Source organism: Parathielavia appendiculata, assembly GCF_033297405.1.
Source record: "Parathielavia appendiculata strain CBS 731.68 unplaced genomic scaffold N657scaffold_12, whole genome shotgun sequence".
Classification (NCBI taxonomy): Eukaryota; Fungi; Ascomycota; class Sordariomycetes; order Sordariales; family Chaetomiaceae; genus Parathielavia; species Parathielavia appendiculata.
The window spans coordinates 174532-192817 of NW_026944231.1; the positions used below are offsets into that span (position 1 = coordinate 174532).

The following is an 18286-nucleotide window of genomic DNA, read 5'->3' on the forward strand; positions in this document are numbered from 1 at the left end:
TGATCCACCATTGTAGTTCCTCCTCTTGTAGTGTGCTGTTTGTCAAGAGGGCAAAGCGCCTTGCAGGAGAGCCGGCCGCCCGTGTGCCTTCCTTAACGAACCCGTTACTCTCCGTCTCCTCGGTCGATTAACAACTCTTGCAATCGGAATCGTACAACAGCTTTCGCTCCGGTCCTCGTAGCTTCGTCGCACTGGTCGGTCGCGCCGCCAGACTCTTGATTCCGCTCCACCAGAACCGGGCAGGGCCGGGGGTGCCCTGTCTCTTCTTCAGAACGTCGAAAGAGTCGGGTGGTTTTCGTACCCAGTATCCCCCTAATCTTGCAAACTTGTTGCAGCTTGTTGTTGTCGTTGGTGTCGGTTGTCGCGATTGTCGGGCGGGGCGGTGAGGGATTTTCGGGCGCTCGAAAATCTCACTTTTGATCCTCGAAATCGACGTCCTCGGCCGCCAACAGGCCGCGCAACGGCTGCGCGGAGCTGCAACCCCTTGGAATCGAGAAAACAGGTCGCAAAGGTACTGCATCTCGATTTTTGCGATGCCCGGCCGCCCGCGCGGGCGGCCCCCGGTGTTTGTTCACCGGGAAGGGGTTGGAGTCATCTTATTAGTAGCTACCAAGCCGGGAAAACTCTTACTCACCGGTAAACCCCATCAGATTCTGAGTCTGAATTTCAGCAGATCCTTGTCGACAATCTCATCCTTCCGAGCTCCCAACTCCTCCACGTCCCACTTGCACGAGAAATATCTTCCAGCCAGACAATGCCGCGGTTCCTTGGCGAGCCACACAATGGCATCCGCTGCCAGCTCGGGGCTCGTATCAATCACGACCTTGCGCAATTGCTCGGGCATCTTCTGCGCCATCTCCGTCTGGACTCCGCCCGGATGGATGGCAATGGCCACCAGCCCCTTTGCATGGTACTTCTGGTCGAGAAACTCGGTAAACCGGCACAGCGCAAACTTTGTGTCTGATACGACGAGGCGCCGGGATAAATGTGGTGCGCACCGACGCTGGAGAGCACGATGACGGTCTTGAGCGACGACGCGAGCACCTGCGGCGTGAAGAACCGAGCGGAGAGGTAGGTGCCGTTGATGTTGGTCTCCCACGTCTTCCACCACTCGGACGGATCCGACTTAGCAAGGGGGTGGTCCCAGTCGGCCGAGTAACCCGCATTGGCGATTAGCACGTCCAGGCTCCCGCCAAACGCCTGGCTCACGACGTCCGCGGCGTTCCGGACGGATGCCTCCGAGCTGACGTTGACGTTCAGCTTGAGGACATGAGGCTCCGGGTGGCCCGCAGCCGCAGCGGCGGCTTTGACTTCCTTCTCGGCCTCGGACAGAGGGGAGCGTGCCACTAGAGCAATCTTGGAGCAATCGACCATGGCGAAGCGGATGGCGATTGCCTTGCCCAACCCCTTCGACGCGCCGGTGATGAGCATGGATTTGCCCGAGAGGTCCGCAATGGCCGGTGAGATATGGGGGTATGTATCATTGTGGTTGTTGACAAAGGAGGAGACTTCAACACCGTTGCTTTTCCGGGGGGATGAGGCGGGCATGTTGGCGAGTGTTTGATGGAAGCAAAGTTGGAAAGGAAGGGGGAAATATTCAGTTTGATCGGTCCTGTTGGGAATCGGAATGGATGGAGAACTGTCTGGTTTGCAGCGCGAAACAACATAAATACTCGATGTGGTCGAGATGTGAGCGAAGTCTGCACTTGAATACCACGCAGGACCCCCTATGAGAATGAGAGTTGGAACATGTCAGCCGGGATCTAATGCTCGGACTTTGGAAGCCTCGGGAGGATGGCTTCTTAGCGCGCCCTGTTTCCGACCCGACGAATCGTACTAAGTTCCAATGCAGGCGAGCCCAGAGAATAGTGTGATATTGAGGTGAGCGTCGTGTGGTTTGGTAGCTCGGTCGTAAACGCCCGAAGTCGGTCCTGCTGTTGAATCCTTCAATGTACGCCAAGGACGACGATCGGCGATTAAGACTGAGCAGACCTCTACGGCGGAGCGTGAATGGATTTAGTTTACACTTCCCTCTCGGGGTTTACTGAGATCCTTAGGCCTTTGGTTGGGACCAGCACATCGTATCGAGGTGATTGTGTTTGGCTGGTATCCGATCTTGGATCCTTAACATTAGCGTCCAAACCCTTACTGATAACAGTCTGAGCGAAGCAAGCTCTTATTATAGACGAAATAATTGCGATAAGGACTCGGAGAGAACTCATAAATCATAATATCCAACCGAATGACATGAGCCAATGCACCGTCGCGAGCCCTTTTTCCATGTCACGGCGCTGGTGTTCTCTCTCAGCAGCTCCTCACCGAAAAAGCCTGAATTTTCCCTGGAAGCAGAGCAGACGTCAGTGCCGAGGTAGGTACATCTGCAGCGTTATGAGAATCGCTAGCTACATGTAACGTGCCGTGGTATGTGCCGCAAGTCTGGTCATAACGCCCGCACTTGCCAGGAGGCTGCAGAATCATCTGATTCAGCTGCTGCCGATGTAATTTAGTTAGTTCATACTGTTCTTGTGTCGCAATTGAGAATAGTTGCAGTATAGTAGTAGAGAGTGAGCAGCTTGCTCATCAAATACGTTTAACGTTAAGCATCTTCAAGAGACTCTTGCTGTTGGGAAGTCAACAGCCACGAATTTACCGCACTGGAGTACTGTATCAGCACTCCCAAGGTGCCAATTCAGGGAGTAATTTTGACCCCCTGTTCCAGCAAGTTTAGTATTACACCAAATGAAGACCGCAGCATATCCTTTGGCAGGTTAACACTCTTCATCTACCTTAACCTTAGGCCTCCCATGTTAACCGTCAGTAAAGCAAGCTCGGCTTCATTGGTTCCTTCTCGCGTCGCTCCCGAGCTTCATCTTCGAGTTTCTCTTGCGCTTCAACTTTATCTAGGATGTGTCCCAGCGCCGTCTCGACACCCACTGCCAAATCAAGAAAGGCCTGCCTCACCTTCGCTAAGTCAAGTTCCAGTTCCTGACTGTGTCTTCTGGTCACGCACTGACGAAGCGACTCAATGGCGGGGATAACCTTCTCCTTGAGCCTGGTTGCGCTTCCCCATTCGTATTCTGCCCAATCCTTGGTGCCAGAACCTAGCTTGTACGTCGCTACAGCTGCCTGTTGGAGAGCGTCAGTGTTTTTTTTTTTTTTTGCACAGCCCATGCAGGCCACGGCCAAGATTGTAATTCCCATATCCTGCGGAGGAGGAGCCCTGCGTCATTCAGCCGCTCGGAGAAGAGGCTATTGGCCACTTGGTTGTAAAAATCACGGGAGTCATCCGGGGTTGAACTTCTGGTCTCGTATGTAGAGACTTTAACAATGACATGTGGGATGCCGTATTGCACGAGCTCCAAGTAGTCTTCTCATAATCGGGAATGTACTTTCTGCCATCTTTGTTAGCGTTTCAAGCCCGATCCTTTCGGGGACCCCCCGCGATTCTGACCTTGTTTCCCCACCTATGCTCAGCGTCAGCAGTGCGCACGATGGCTGCCCGGTTCGACGCTAACTAACCTTTCGAGTCCTCATAGAGTGTGGAACAGTTGTTCCTGAGGGCCGTCATCCAAGCCTCCTCTTTCCACGACGCCTTGCTGTAGACGGCGCAGGTTTGGGCAACAACCAGAAACAGGAGCTGCCGCAGACAACTATGCTCGGGAAGGTAGTTTATGGCGTAGCTGGGATGAAAGCCGTTCACGCGACGAATCTTGATCCGGTCGCCATCCATGTTCTTAACGGTAACGTACGGGGTACCTCTCCAGCAAGATGGCACCCACGCCTTGGCTTTCAAGCTTCCACATGTCGTCCTTCAGACCCCTCACCTTTCCCGGGAGGAATCTCTTGCCGGCGCACAGGACCACGTCGGGCTCCTTGGCACCGATTGCCCATTGTGCCGCCTTGAATGCACGCGCCTTTTCTTCATTGGCCATGTCTTCCCAGTCGTTGTCCATAGTGTACGGCAGTAAGTCGATGACCGAGATATCACGGAGGTCCAGCCTTCTCCCTGACATCGTGAAGAAGACGGCTTCGAGCGCGCGGAGCGTGGCGCAGTCCTCTATGACAGCCTTTACACCGGACTCGAAGGAATGGTCGTCTCGAGGTTGCTGTAAGACCACAGCAATGCCGCTAATCGACCGGGGACCGGCCAAGTCCGCCGTCACGGCTCTCTCGGCTTCGGACCGGCCTAAACTCCTGCCTCGGTCATGAGAATGGACAAATGATCTCCGACTTTGTCCCGGGGGAAGTATTCCACGGGTTCAATGAGCCGCCTAATGCGATGGTCGATGGCGACACCCAGGCAATTGGAATCGAGCGTCATTGTCAGAACTGACCTGAAGATAGTGTTCCAATGAGAGCAGGAAAGGGAGACTGATTCTACTTCTACCTTCGTCCTTGATCTTATCGAAGGGGTTACATATAGCAGCGATACCTTATATAACGAAGTACGGGGTGACTACGGCGAAGACCTCTTTGTTGGCAGTGCATATCGCACCCCCTCGCCCCCCCGGCCCCCCCCAAACTCAAATACCACAAACCAACCATACACAAGCAACTACAGGTACCTCACGCTGTCCAGCCAGCCTGCAGGCGGCTTCGACGGCTAATCAGAAGGTAGAAAAACAGCCACGATGCTGCAGGCTCCATCAGGCGGCTTACATCTGGGATGTCAGGCTACCTGGGTAGGCAAGGTGTCACGAACCCATCACAAAAATGAGGCCAGGTGTGGCAGCCAGTTTGGGCCAGTGCCGAGAGATAAGGCAGCATCGCCATGGGAAGGCGCACAGCTTCAGGATTGTAGCCATGCAATGGGGGCCAAGTGCCTTCCCATTTTCTTTTCATTTCCCAACGCGAAAGTTCATCACAGTTGTATAAATGGGGAGGCAGGGTACGGAGTAATGAAGGGAGGAAGTCGAGAGTATATGTCTTGGCGCGGTGGTGACGTGTGCGAGCGGGATAGTTCAGATGTGTGGCGCTCTACCTGATTAACTCCCCCGGGAGGCGAGGGGGGCGGTGGGGGGTAGCCGCTCCACCCAGCGGGTACACATCGAGTTCTGCGTGAGAATTGGAAACAACTGTTATGAAGCTAACAGCCACGGATTTACCGCATCGTAGTAATTGGGCACTAAAAGATGGGCAATCACTCAATTGATGATGATGTAGGTATCTATGTTCTTCCAAACAGTTGTCTGCCTCTTCCTAATCCTGGGAATCCTGGTACTAAGCCATTAATCACTTTTGAACTACCCTCCCTAACCATCTGCCGAATCTAAACATATCCTCTCAGCCAAGCCAGCGCGATGTCTATGCTGAGGAGGCTGGAATAACCACTTCGAATATTCTCCACTACTTCCATTCCTTTTTTACCTCTGCTCTAGGTCCTCCTTTCTTCCCTTTCTCTACGCTCTACAATCCGCTCGCTTATGTCGACTAGGCTTAACTGCTCCTTAAATCTAATAAATACTCCTAAGTAAGTTTCTTTGCTAGACCATCTGCTATTATCTCTATGCTCTTTAGAAGATAATGGTTGATTCTGCTATTCATGTAGTTACTCCTAGCGTAATTAGTAGTGATAGATAACGTGATCCACCATTGACTCGGACACATTTTCCCCCACCATAATCAGCTGTGAAAGACGAGCAATATGTAGGCGAGGCATAAGGGCGCTGCAAGTACTACTCAATTCTGCTAATCGTAAGATGAGGAGAAAAGGAAAAGAAGCTGGAACAGCTCTCGCAGTGAAGGGTTCAGTATCAGAGGTAAGTGGGACATTGGATCTACACCCCAAGCACCACTATATGTCACGGGCGGGACAGGCTGATAGTCCAATGGCAGTTGTATTCGTGCTAAGCTACAATCTGGGCTCTATTCCGTCAGGTACGGGCAGGCTTGATTGTCAAGACGTAGCTCGAGGAGCTACGAACAGATCTCGCGGCAGCGAGGTGCAGAATCTTCAACCCACAGGGGCCCGTGCTTTCCACATGCCGGGTTCCACCCATGGGTCCTGGCAGGCACGGCGCAATCGCCGTGACACTATACACCGTTTTCTCCAAACACACCACTAACATCAGCTAAGAGACTGCCTTTTCTGGTATCTGAAAACTGCCAGAATCTGACGTCCTCAACCTCAACAGACAAACTGCACGACCGCCAGACTAGTAGTTGGGTCGGTGACGACCAGTGAGAATTCCTGGTGTTGTATGATTTTGGCTCCTTGACAACCCCTCATTTTCCTCTATTACACTGCTCAAGCACGTCAGGGATACCCTAGCTGCTTCAAGCTAAAAGGCAAGTGGTGTCAATTCGTCAGACTGACATCACTCCAACATGGCGCGCCGCTTGCGATTGAGCCACTGTCGATAGATGGTCGGTCTTTGGATCGGCGTCGGGTGGTCATGCATCTTCGTGGAAACCCCCCCAAAAAGGTGATATCCCGTCAACAGCTTTGCGCGAACCGAATCCTCCCATACTACCTATCGTCGCCCACCTGCCTTACACGATGGATCTCGTTTTGATGGTGATGTTTGCCGCTCTGACCGGTGAGTCTGTCCGTAGCCATGTGCTACTGGCAGGGGGATACTGACGAACAAGGGCAGGTTGTTCTACCAGCTTCCAGCGTGGTGACGAACTCTCAGCCCATGATAGGCGTGGGAAGGCTGATGCCCCTAAAAGCTACTCACCAGCACATGTCCCTTGCCCCGAGATGCGTCCGTATATCCGGCCCGCTGATGGGTTGTCGTTCCAAGAAGCAGCATGGTTGGGTCGGAGGGGCAATGCCACCATGCCGGCCTTGGTGGATGTGCTGGAAAGGGCCGCTATCACGGGCCTGGATATCAGAGTCTACCTTCAGAGCCTTCTAGATAGTGGTCTGGGTCTGCCAAGAATAGGGATAGCTGTGTCCGGTGGGGGATATCGTGCTCTGATGAATGGTGCGGGCGCAATATCCGCATTCGATAACCGCACCTCCGGCTCGACCGCGCCAGGCCGTCTAGGGGGCGTGCTCCAGGCAGCCACCTACCTCAGCGGACTGTCCGGAGGAAGCTGGCTAGTTGGCAGCATCTACACTCAGAACTTCACCACGGTGGATTCTATTATCCACGCCAACGGAGGCTTCTTGAGTGAGCTTTGGGAATTCAACGAGAGCATCATCGAAGGTTCTCCCTGCCCGGCCCCTTGTTCTCTGGCAACTGTCGAGTCCCTCGGTATTTAACACTCAAGATGTCTAGGACCGGCCACCTTATCTGTCGGTGACTATTACCGAGAGCTTCTGGACACGGTGAACGACAAGTTCGATGCTGGTTATAACACAACCATCACGGATTACTGGGGCAGGTCATTGTCATACCAGCTCGTCAATGCCACTGATGGGGGTCCGGGTGCGTATCAAGGCTCCCGGTAGTAAGCTACGTCCCACGTGGCTAATTGGGCCGTAATCTTCAAATTCAGGATACACGTATTCTTCCATCGCCAACGATACGGCCTTCATGGAAGCCTCGATACCAATGCCCATTATCGTGGCGTTGGAGAGACCCTCTGGGCAGCTTCTAATATGGGAGAACTCGACTGTCTTTGAGTTCAATCTGTGGGAGATGGGATCCTACGACCCGGGGAACCCGGCCTTTGCGCCGTTGCGATATGTCGGATCGCGGTTCACAAACGGGAGCCTCTCTGCCGACAGCGAGTGCATTGCCGGAGTTGACAACGTGGGTTTTGTTATGGGCACGTCGTCGTCACTATTCAACCAGGCACTCCTGCAGCTCGCGAGGACCGAAGGCGCGCCGGATCTCCTCGTCCGATCCTTAAACGCCACTTTGTCCAGGATCGGCGAAGAGAATAGGGATGTTGCAAACTGGCCCAACCCCTTCTTCCAGCATAACATCAAGAACAATCGGAACGCAAACTCGTCCGTCCTTAGCCTGGTCGATGGTGGCGAAGACCTGCAAAACATACCGTTGCATCCATTGCTCTGGTCCCATCGCCACGTCGACGTGATCCTCGCAGTCGACAGCTCGGCCGACACCCCAACCCACTGGCCCAACGGCACGGCTCTCGTGGCGACGTACGAGCGTACAGTCGCTAATTATTCAGAGCACAACGCCGCGGCGTTCCCATCCATCCCAAATCAGAACACATTTGTGAACCTTGGACTCAACTCTCGTCCGACGTTCTTCGGCTGCGACCCGGTGAACATGACCGGACCGGGCCCTCTGGTTGTCTACCTTCCCAATGCCCCATACACATACTACTCCAACGTCTCCACGTTTGACATGGAGTATACCACCGAGGAGCGGCAAAATATCATCTACAATGGCTACAACGTCGTGACAATGGCCAACGCCAGCGTGGATGCTCAGTGGCCTGCTTGCTTAGCATGTGCAATCCTCTCGCGGAGCTTCCACCGCACCAAATCCGGGTTCCCGGCCGTTTGTGTTGACTGTTTCAACAGATATTGTTGGAACGGTACTGTCAACTCAACGACGCCCGCGGCGTACGATCCTGGCCGGATCGTTAAATCGTCGGGTGCCCACAGTCGAACAGCTTTCTCAATTCTTTTCTACGTTGTAATCGTCTGGTTGTTCTCGGCGTGATTCTACTATGGTTTGATCCCTATATTTTCTGTCGCAGAACAGGGGCACCAGGATGGATTCTATTGGGTTTTGGTGAGCCTCGGTCTCAATTGCAATGAAACACTCAAGCTCAAATTCTAAAAGGGACTCGTTGAAGTCTCATACATGCTTATCCAGCCTATCTATAAGTAAAGTACTGGATAATAGGGTGAACTCTTGGTGAAGCCAAAAAATTTGGCAACAAGTCTTATCAAGCGCCTTGGCCCAGCGTGGGTAGGGTGATGCTTGCGGACAGCATTGGTGATGGCGAGAAGAAGCTCAAGGCTGAGCTTGGCGCAGGTGGACAAAAGTGGTGGGAATGAAAAAGACGCAGAAGGAGACGTAGTCGGAAGAGCCGTGGGCCATGCTGTGCAGCTAGGGTTGATGTTCTCGTGGTGATCTACGGGAGACTTCTGGTTTCGCATTCTTGCGAATCTCGGCTTGGTTAAGCCAGTTGGAAGAGTCACGTTGCAGTGGCTAAGATACCCCTAACATTCCCCTTCCTTTTCCTTTAAACCCTCCCTTTACCCATGAGCCTTTCACAAGCCTCATCGTTGACCAACCCTTAAACTGCCATGCCAAACTCCCTCACCCAGCCCTGAATCCTCTCAACAATCATTCGACACTACTCAGCCTCCGCCCGCCCGGAGCGACGGATTCGAAGGATTCGTCAGCTCTTCAATCGCGGCGTACCCCGACTAGGCGCCGTCCTTCAGCCCCCGACCGATCCGCATATTCTCAACACCCAACACATCCAGCATGCCCCTATGGTACTGGTGACACCAGCGTGCGTGGAGATACAGCAGGCCGTAGGACAACAGACTGAGACGGGTCGGAGCCGCGGTGCCCAAGGCCTCGCCGAAGGGGTTCCGCACGCAGCAGTAAGGGTAGATGGCCTGGCCGCAGCTACCGGCCTTTCGGCGGCAGCCGTAGTCCAGGAAGCCCCTGTGGCGCCGCTCGCCAAAAGTGCATCACGACGTACGATTCTGCAGCCATTGAGCAAGGCTTCGGTCATGTGTGTTGTGGTAACGACTGCTTTTTCGGCATTATTCCTTGAAGAACTGCTTCAGGATCAGGCGGCGCGTGAGGTTGGCTATCATAACCGCTCGGGATGTCGCTGAGGGTTGTGTTCTCAAACGCAGACATTTTGTTTGTCTTAGCGGCTACCGTGCCGTCGTTGCCCTCTTCGCTCTCTGAATCGACTGGCAAGTCGACCAGGCCGTTGGTTCGTGCCCTGCATTTGGCAACAACCAGGACAGGTTTTTCCGGTGTGGTATATGGAGCATCCCCAGCTCGCGGAACTCCTCGAACAGAAGGCTCGCTCACCAGACTGGGCGACCTGGCCGGGGGCACAAAGTGATGCTGACTGTGGAGCGTAAACCGGGAGGTGAGGTTCGAGGGCGAACCTCGGGTGGAACGAGGGGGATGTCAGGAAAAAGCAGCAGGACAGCTGTGTTGCAAGGCACTGTGCTACGTGATGACCCACATATACCCCACAGGATCGCAGGGTTCGTGGCTGAGATGGCCCGATACTCGAGAAAAATCTGTTCGCGGTGTAAGCCTTTCGTGCTGCTCTCATTTTGGCGCGCCAACATTATCCATATGAAGATCAAAAATCTTTTCTGACAGATTTTTTATCATCAGCCCGATACGCGCCAGGAAGCGCAATTCCAGCCGGCAACTTGGCCGTCCCGCTGCCCGTAATCGTAATCTGATGACAGCTGGGGTAGAACTGGGCAAGCTCGCCTCGGGTGTTGGTCCTTTGAAGGCCGGGTCGGAGCGACTTGAGATTCGACACCCTTTTTCAGGGGAAATGCGACACAGCTAGTTTATGCACGTACCGTCACACTACTGTTGGAATGCGAACAGCCACGATTCTACGGTGACACACTTTATGGAGCCTTCTTAAAAAAGTGAACCTTTTCGAGTGTCCGGGAGCCGCCCAAAAACTGTCAATTGAAAGTTCTGCTCTTCTCCAAGTTGCCTGGGTGCCTCCCAGGCCTTTATGTAACAGCTGTGTATTACCCCTGACCAGCGTAAGGCACCGGCAACTCAGTTTCCGAGTTTCAAGTGCCATCACTTGCAACAACTATTCTAATGATTGTTCTATTGAAATAAAAACGTATCAACTATACTTCATCTCTAGCTTTATATTTCAACAACTATGCTTAAGGCTACCTAGCTGTATAGTAATGTAAGCTGCTAGTGCCCCAGCTCATAGACTGTCACGGCGATTGCGCCGTGCCTGCCAGGACCCACGGGTGGGGCGGCCCAGCGTGTGGGGGCCGCTGCGGGTTGAAGATCCTGCACCTCGCTGCCGCGAGTTCTGCCGTAGCTCCTTGAGCTACGTCTTTACCATCAAGCCTGCCCGTACCTGACGGAATAGAGCCCAGACTGTAGCTTAGCCCGAATACAACTGCCATTGGACTATCAGCCTGTCCCACCCGTGACATTACGTAGCTCCTCCCCATTAGCCGATCGTCTCCAACACGATGGCTACCCGCCCGGAACCTCCCACAAACCCCGACAACGCGACAGAGTTGACCGCGCATGTCAGCGAGCATCCCGAACGCTGGATGTTCTACCTGAGGGATATAGATGGGTACGCGGCCTCTCTGGAGAAGGAGAACGCCACCCTCCGTGCTGCCGCCCGCGATCACGACGCTACCGTCTCGTCCCTCCAGACCAAAATCACGAATCGCGATGTGATCATCGGCTATCAGAAGGAACAGCTGAGCGAACAGAACTGCGAAATTATCCAGAGGATCACCCAGCTCGAGGTTCAAAAGGCCCAACTCCTCGCTGCTGCTACCCCCGCCGAGCATACCTCGCCGACCGAATCTGCATCTGTCACGGAACCCCTCGCCGAGCCCCTCGCAAGTACTGCTCCGGGAACACCTACGCCTGCTCCTGCCTTATATGCCGGATCTACCCTCATCAGTGCACGCCTCCCAGACCCAGACAAATTCGATGGTTCTCGCGCAGACCTCCGACGCTTTACACAGCAGATCTACGGCAAGCTGATCGCCAATGCCGACCGATTTCCGACTGCCCCTGCCCGTCTGACATACGTTGCTGGCCGACTGACCGGGAAGGCATACCAGCTGATGCTATCTAAGATCGCCTACGGACTCCCCCAGTTCCCCGACTACCCCGATATGCTCTCCTACCTGGAAGCTGCCTTCGGCGACCCCGACCGCGTGCAGAATGCGCAGAACAAGCTGTACCAACTTAAGCAGAAAAACGACGACTTTAGCACCTACTTCTCTGAGTTCCAACGCCTTGCCCTTGAAGGAGAGATGTCTGAAGAGGGCCTGACGCCTCTACTGTTCCAAGGCATCTCCCGGGAGCTACAGGACATGCTCCTACACAACCCATCCCCGTCTCGCCAGTTCCGAGCTTATGCTTGACACCTCTAGAGCCTCGATAACCGGTACCGTCAACACCAGAAGCAAGTCAACCGTACCAGGCCCAACCGCACCGCGCGAGCATATGCGCCAGCCACCTCCCCCAGAACAACCCCTGAATCACCGAGAAGTGGATCCCCGCACCCTACCAGACAGCGCACGCCCCGACCGAATGGGCGGAGAGAACGAGGAGAGTGCTACCGGTGCGGGTCGAAGGACCACCGGGTCGCTCTTTGCCCAGAACCTGACACGCGTCCCCACATACAAGCCCGTACCGCCAGAGCCGAACGATCGTTCAGCCCCGACACCGACCGATCTCTGAGCCCACCATCTACCCCCTCAGCGTCGGTAAATGGGGCGAGTCTGGGTTAAGTCGCCCCCAGACTCCGATTCCCTGCGCAAATGAAGTGCCGACACCTAACGACGGTGGGTGTTTGGACTCTACGCCAGCCCAACCGACTGGAAACACTCGAAGGAATAAAGCTATCCGGACACTACGAATCTCTGCCGCATCCGTACGAGGTCTCTCTATCCGCGAGGAGGAGGACCTACGATCGAACCTGATGATCCTGCCTGTTACCCTAGAGAGTGGGAAGCAACGGCTACCCACTTACGCCCTGACCGACACCGGAGCCCAAGGGAAGGGCTTTATTGACCAGAGCTGGGCTGAGGCCCATGAGCTGCCCCTTAAAAAGCTGCGAAGACCGTTCACGCTGGAGGTCTTCGACGGCCGTTCGGCCGAAAGTGGGAACGTCACCCACTATACAGCCATTGGCATGAGAGTTGCCGATCATTATGAGAAAGAGATCAGACTCTATGTGACGCAACTGGCCTACTACCCCGTCGTCTTCGGTAGGCCGTGGCTGAAGGAGCACGACCCGAGGGTCGGCTTTGCGAGCCATACATTTACCTTCGAGAGTGTCACGGGTAGTGACAGTGTGAGGTTCATGTGCGCAACTCCTGGTTCGACTGGACAGTTCGAACCACGGTGTCACGGCACTGGACCGCCGATCCCTAGGTCACGTGGCACATTGCACTTAGCTTCAGGTTCATCCATCCATAGCTTCCTTTCCTCTTCATAGAGCAACGCAGTTATCTTCCCAGACCTACTATGGTTCCGTGACACACGGTCCCTCTTTTGAGGGTGTTACGCAGTGGTCAGTTGCGCCCACCCGTGACAGAGAGCGACTATTGCTGAGCGAACTGTAACACCCCAAGTCGACCGACCAGGACATGACGTACCAGAGAGAGCGCGCCCAAGCTATTTACCTCCACGTCCCGCCGGGCTTAAGAATGTCAGCATAGCGGTCGTATCCCTCCGAGCTTGCTCAGCGTACATCCGCAAAGGTTATAAAGTGTTCTCTGTCACGATCGAAGACATTGATAGCCAGTTGTCCTTACCTGAACGAACAACCAAACTTGACGAAACTGCGATAAGAGGGCGCACAGGCCACCCACCAATGACCCACCGATGAGAGCATGAGTCTAGGGTGCGCTTTCCGTCACACTAGAAAAGGTCGACGTTGAGTATGAAATTGACATGTAGTGAGCTAAGTAGTACGTTAGGAGTAGGGAGAATAACGAGAAGATAGAGAGGCAGGAATTCTAGGGTTTAAGCGGGAGGAGGGAGGCCACGACGGTATAAGCGAGCAAGGCTAGCGCCGAGGCTCGAGGGTCGGACTTACAGATCGTACTTGGTTCACATTCCCGAATAGGGGACCAGATCCTACCGCAAAAATACACCGTCATCGCGAGCGCGCGGGGCGCGTTCTGGAGGACTAGATCGGCGTGAACGAAGTAGCATGGGCGACGCCTTCTTGCCTCCGTCGCCGGCGCCGGTTTGAGTCGTTACGGAGGGCGCCCCGCTCCGGGAACGCGACGGGATCTCGTCCGGCAAAATATCGGGCGAGCGTTAGGTCGGGGCTACTTGAGTCGGCAACCGCAGCGTGCAGCGCCAGAGATTTCGCGAATCAGAGTGAGAAACTGTCTAACCGCAAGCTGAAAGCGATGGCCGTCTTACAACCACCGCCATCACCTACCATCGACCCTTCAATTCCGAATATACTACAATGGGACGACATCGGCCTGACATTGATTCATGACTTCATCACCGAGGCCGAAGAGCAGGCCATGATTGAAGCGTTCCATGCCCAGGACCCACTCAAGGAGGGAAAGCGACGCATCAGTCAGCATTTTGGCTACCATTTCGACTACACCACCTTTGGTGCCTCCGAGACACACTTCACGCCGGTTCCCTCGTACATCACCGACTTTTTCCCCCGCCTGCCCATCCAGACCTACCTGCCCGACCAGTTCACCGTCCAGTACTACCCGCCGGGCAGCGGCATTCCACCCCATGTCGATACCCATTCCATGTTCGCCGAGGCCCTGTACAGCCTGTCCTTTGGGAGTGCCGTGCCCATGCAGTTCAGAATGTCTGGGCCAAACGACGCCAGGAAGATGCGCCTGCCCAAGCGGTCGCTCCAAAATGGAACCGCCGAGTCGGCATCTTCGTCCTCTGTCCCGGAAGAGCAGAGTTTGAATCAGAAACCAGACGAAGAACAGCCCCCAACTTGGGAGCTCGTGCTGCCGCCACGCTCCCTGCTGCTCATGACAGGGCCCTCGCGCTACGGCTACACGCATGCCATCAGGCCCAGAAAGACGGACATCGTTGACGGGAAGACGGTGCCGAGGCAGGGGCGCTATTCCATTACCATGCGGACTACCAGACGAGGGGACGGGATCGGGTGTAACTGTGCGTATCCGGGGGTGTGTGACGCCAGGATACGGGAGGAGGTGGCTGCTGCTCGCGACAAGGATGCTTCAGCCGGAACATACCTTAAGCACGATGCAAGCCGATCGGTGACAGACACCTCGAGTTCAATGGCCAGCCACCCTAAAGTTGGTCGGTCAACTGGACACAGCATCAGTCTAGGACAGTGCGGTGGAGTCCGCAATGGTGCTCCTTTGTTTCCAGAAGAATGAGCTATCTTGGGTTCATGGCTTCGATGGCTGGCAAAAGGCAAACAAAGAATCACGAACAACTCAGCTAGTTCTTCATTCAACATGTGCAAGGACAAATGAAACCACCATCCAGCTACCTTACCCAGCCAGCTGGCACTGCTTACCTCATACCAAGATACTGGGCCTCAAGCATCATTCTCGCCATGACTCTCACCATCTTTCCAATCTCAGCAGCGACAGCCCAGCCCACGTTCGTCTTCCGGGTGCCCTCGACCAGGCTGGCATCGTAGTGCCCAGGAAGCACACAAACTCCTGACCGTTCCATGAGGATAGGCGTCCCCATGTGGTGGCCCTCTAAGTGGCGGCTTGCGCCGAGCAGAGCGAGCAGACGTTTCTTCAAATGGTGGTCGCAGTGTATCCATCCCCTGGAAGGGCGGGAGTGCGGGCGAGGAGGGACTCGAGCTGCGTTGGAGTGAGTTGAGCGGTCTAGCGGATGGGAGAAGTCCGGTTGAATCCAGATGTGGTGGGGCCAGGTTGGCTGGTTGTTGGTGTCGGTGAGGGCCGGATTGGGGCAGGTGCACCAGGGGTGGATGGGCGGGCGTAGGATGCACACATGTTCTTTGGTGTTTTGGTTTTAATGAAGTAGAGGTGTGTTTCTTGAGACTTGTTGCGAACCCAGTGAGTCGGATGGCCATGGTGCAGGTTGGGACAGGCACTGGTGTTGATATAGAGGTCATTTGAGCATAGGCGTGAGGTGTTGTAAAGCACATGGTTTCAGTTCTCGCACAGCGGAGTCTGGGTGTGAATGGAGTAATAAGGGAACGAAGTTCTGGACTTGATGTTTGGTTGTTCGGGGGGGGGGGGGAGACAAAGTTGCAATTGTTTGAGAACTCAAATAGCTGGCAGGTAAGGACATGGTAAGATAGACTACAATGAGCGCCTGGGAAGCTAATGGGTGAGTCGTGACCATGTGTGCTCTCACTCCGCTTTGCTCGGCTTGAAAGGAGGGGTAAAACAATGGCACAAGGGAAACAGCTACGCCACCAGTTGAGCGTACCTACCTTGAGTTACTCCCTCACCACTAATGCGGTGCCATGGTCCTAACGCCTCAGGTTATGATGTTCAACATTCATCCTTGGGAGTGTCCTGAGTACAGGTATCTGAGCGAATGATGTGTGAGCTCATGGGCGCCCACCCGTTGAAGGTAGGTCGAAAGTCAGCGAGACAATTCGCAATTAACATTGACTGAACTTAAGCCGACATGAAGTTACTTGACTTAAGTCAATATACTATACCTATTTTACCTAACTCCTCTATCTCCTAGGCTCTCTTCCCTTTCTTTTGTGATCGGCCGGACGGAAACTGAGACGGATATCGTCGGCTTAGGGCGCCACACCATTCGAGAGACGACCCAACAACATCGTTAACGTTATTCCAACCTTCAGGGATTTGAACCACCTCAAGTCGAAAATCCATTCTTCGATAGAAGACTGAGCCTCAACACTCTGCCCAAGTTCTTGACAACAATGCTCCGAGTGGGCTTCCTGGGCCTGGGCGTTATGGGCGCGCCAATGGCCTTGAATGTAGCCCGGACGTTCCCTCTAACCGTCTGGAATCGAAGTAGCTCCAAATATCCACCGTTAATACAAGCAGGGGCAAATACGGGTTCGTCGCCATCCCATGTCATCCGGCATTCCGACATCATCTTCATGATGCTCTTCGACGAACACGCCATCCGCGCCGTCCTCACCGACGACGTCCGACACGAAATCCGAAGCAAGACTCTCGTTAACAGCAGCTCCGTATCGGTCGAGTTCAGCCACTACCTGAGCGAGCAAGTGCGCAACGCAGGCGGCGAGTTCATCGAGATGCCTGTCAGCGGCAGCACAATCCCCGCCGAGCAGGGCCGGCTGGTCGCCATGATGGCCGGCGACAGAACCGTGGCCGACCGCATCAAGCCCTTCGTCGAGCCCATGACCAGCGCGGCAGTCTACTGCGGGCCCATCGGCTCCGGACTCAAGATGAAGTACGCGATCAACACTCTCCTCATCGCCATGACGGCCGGCCTCGCCGAGGCCATGAACCTGGCTCGGGCGCAGGGTCTCGACCTCAACGCCTTCGGGCAGGTGCTCGATGCCAGACCCCTGGCGTCGGCGTACTCCAGGATCAAGGTGGCCAAGATGCTAAATCAGGACTGGTCGGCTCAGGCGGCAATCAGGGATTGCTACAACAGCACCCAGCTGATCCTGGCGGCTGCCCGGGAAGCCAACACTCGGTCGCCCCTGATGCAGCTTTGTTCTTCGCTGTACCGGCACGCGATCGAGTCTGGGCTCGGCGACGAAGATATGACTTCCTTGGTCAAGTGCTTACCAGGACCAAATGGATTCCAGGACAGATTAGGGTCCTCAGAAGTACGACACCCACAGGGAAACCGTGACCGCGGTGAATGATGAAAATAGTGCCGAAGTGGCATGGCCAAAATGCTGGCACTGAGGATTGCTTCTCGTTCCAGAGAGATAGAAGATCCGTCGGCCCTCGGGGGTGCGCCATGTGATGCAGTGATGAGGCGTTCTCCCAGCTACTCTTGCATTCCCCAGGGTCTGGGGTTGGGAGGAACCTTAACATGCAGTGGCCTGGGAATGGCTTCATTCCGGACCAAGGCCTTCACTAATAGACGGGCCTAGCCTCCGATATCCTCACTTTGGATCTCCCCGAAGTTTCGCTCCGAAGCTTGCTCCTTCGCTGGAATGGAAGTAGAAGCGGTGAGCGCCGTAAGGGTGACGTGGGCAGTTGAATAGATCTCAGATGTGCTCTTGTCATGCAGTTGCCCGATCACGACTCTGTGACAGCTTTTGTGGTTACCAAATCATGGATTTAGCTGACGAGCGAGCGGCTAGACGAAATCCAACCCAATTTGTTTGTTCGGCGTCCGGGGCGAGGCTATCAGAAGGCTACGCAGCCGGTACACTACTGAGGGCTGTGTCATGTCCATTCCGGTCATCCCTCATTTCAACCAATCTCTTCTTGATTCTTTGGGCTGGCCATGTCAACCCAAACATCCCAGCCCTTCAAACCCAAGTACAACCCATATATGCTCCGATGAACTCCCGGTCTAGACCATCACGACTGCCCTCACCCAATCTCGCATCCTGTCCTCTCGTCCGACTCCCTCATCCCTATATCCAGCGCGATGCTATGGAAGGAGGGCGGAGCTGTTGTGTGACTTGTTGCTGGGGCCCGAGGACGACGGATCAAGTGAGACAGGTAAGGTAACGAGAAAACGTTTGGAAGGCAAAGAGGTGGAGCGCC

General features: G+C 54.7%; 5 protein-coding genes across 5 annotated transcripts; 3 read left to right on the forward strand and 2 right to left on the reverse strand.

Moving 5' to 3' along the window:
• Positions 1–497: 497 nt before the first annotated feature.
• N657DRAFT_648024 (NAD(P)-binding protein) lies at positions 498–1836 on the reverse strand. Its single transcript, XM_062793440.1, has one exon. The coding sequence runs from the start codon at positions 1546–1548 to the stop codon at positions 817–819; it is 732 nt and encodes a 243-aa protein (XP_062644978.1). The 5' UTR covers positions 1549–1836; the 3' UTR covers positions 498–816.
• Positions 1837–2814: 978 nt separating this feature from the next.
• On the reverse strand, positions 2815–4321 carry N657DRAFT_635807 (uncharacterized protein; the record flags this gene model as incomplete). The annotated part of the gene is made up of 5 exons (XM_062791365.1): positions 2815–2933; positions 3015–3122; positions 3520–3709; positions 3750–4106; positions 4193–4321. The coding sequence occupies 5 exons, from the start codon at positions 4319–4321 to the stop codon at positions 2815–2817; spliced, it is 903 nt and encodes a 300-aa protein (XP_062644979.1).
• A 1727-nt stretch (positions 4322–6048) lies between these two features.
• On the forward strand, positions 6049–8747 carry N657DRAFT_673552 (lysophospholipase). Its single transcript, XM_062795696.1, has 4 exons — positions 6049–6539; positions 6597–7154; positions 7227–7376; positions 7447–8747. The coding sequence occupies exons 1-4, from the start codon at positions 6500–6502 to the stop codon at positions 8586–8588; spliced, it is 1890 nt and encodes a 629-aa protein (XP_062644980.1). The 5' UTR covers positions 6049–6499; the 3' UTR covers positions 8589–8747.
• A 5294-nt stretch (positions 8748–14041) lies between these two features.
• Positions 14042–14809, forward strand: N657DRAFT_554026 (uncharacterized protein; the record flags this gene model as incomplete). The annotated part of the gene is made up of 1 exon (XM_062787923.1): positions 14042–14809. A coding segment is annotated over one exon (768 nt), but the record flags the coding sequence as incomplete, so codon positions are not given.
• A 1602-nt stretch (positions 14810–16411) lies between these two features.
• N657DRAFT_648031 (NAD(P)-binding protein) lies at positions 16412–17881 on the forward strand. The gene has a single exon (XM_062793441.1). It carries the CDS (start codon positions 16504–16506, stop codon positions 17425–17427), a length of 924 nt encoding a protein of 307 aa, XP_062644982.1. The 5' UTR covers positions 16412–16503; the 3' UTR covers positions 17428–17881.
• Positions 17882–18286: the final 405 nt, after the last annotated feature.

Bases quoted from the DNA above. Each gene is read 5' to 3' on its own strand.
- N657DRAFT_648024 (XM_062793440.1), bottom strand. From the start codon at position 1,548: ATGCCCGCCTCATCCCCCCGGAAAAGCAACGGTGTTGAAGTCTCCTCC.
- N657DRAFT_673552 (XM_062795696.1), top strand. From the start codon at position 6,500: ATGGATCTCGTTTTGATGGTGATGTTTGCCGCTCTGACCG. The intron at 7,155-7,226 runs GTTCTCCCTGCC...CAAGATGTCTAG, and splicing joins CAACGAGAGCATCATCGAAG to GACCGGCCACCTTATCTGTC. The intron at 7,377-7,446 runs GTGCGTATCAAG...CTTCAAATTCAG, and splicing joins TGCCACTGATGGGGGTCCGG to GATACACGTATTCTTCCATC.
- N657DRAFT_648031 (XM_062793441.1), top strand. From the start codon at position 16,504: ATGCTCCGAGTGGGCTTCCTGGGCCTGGGCGTTATGGGCGCGCCAATG.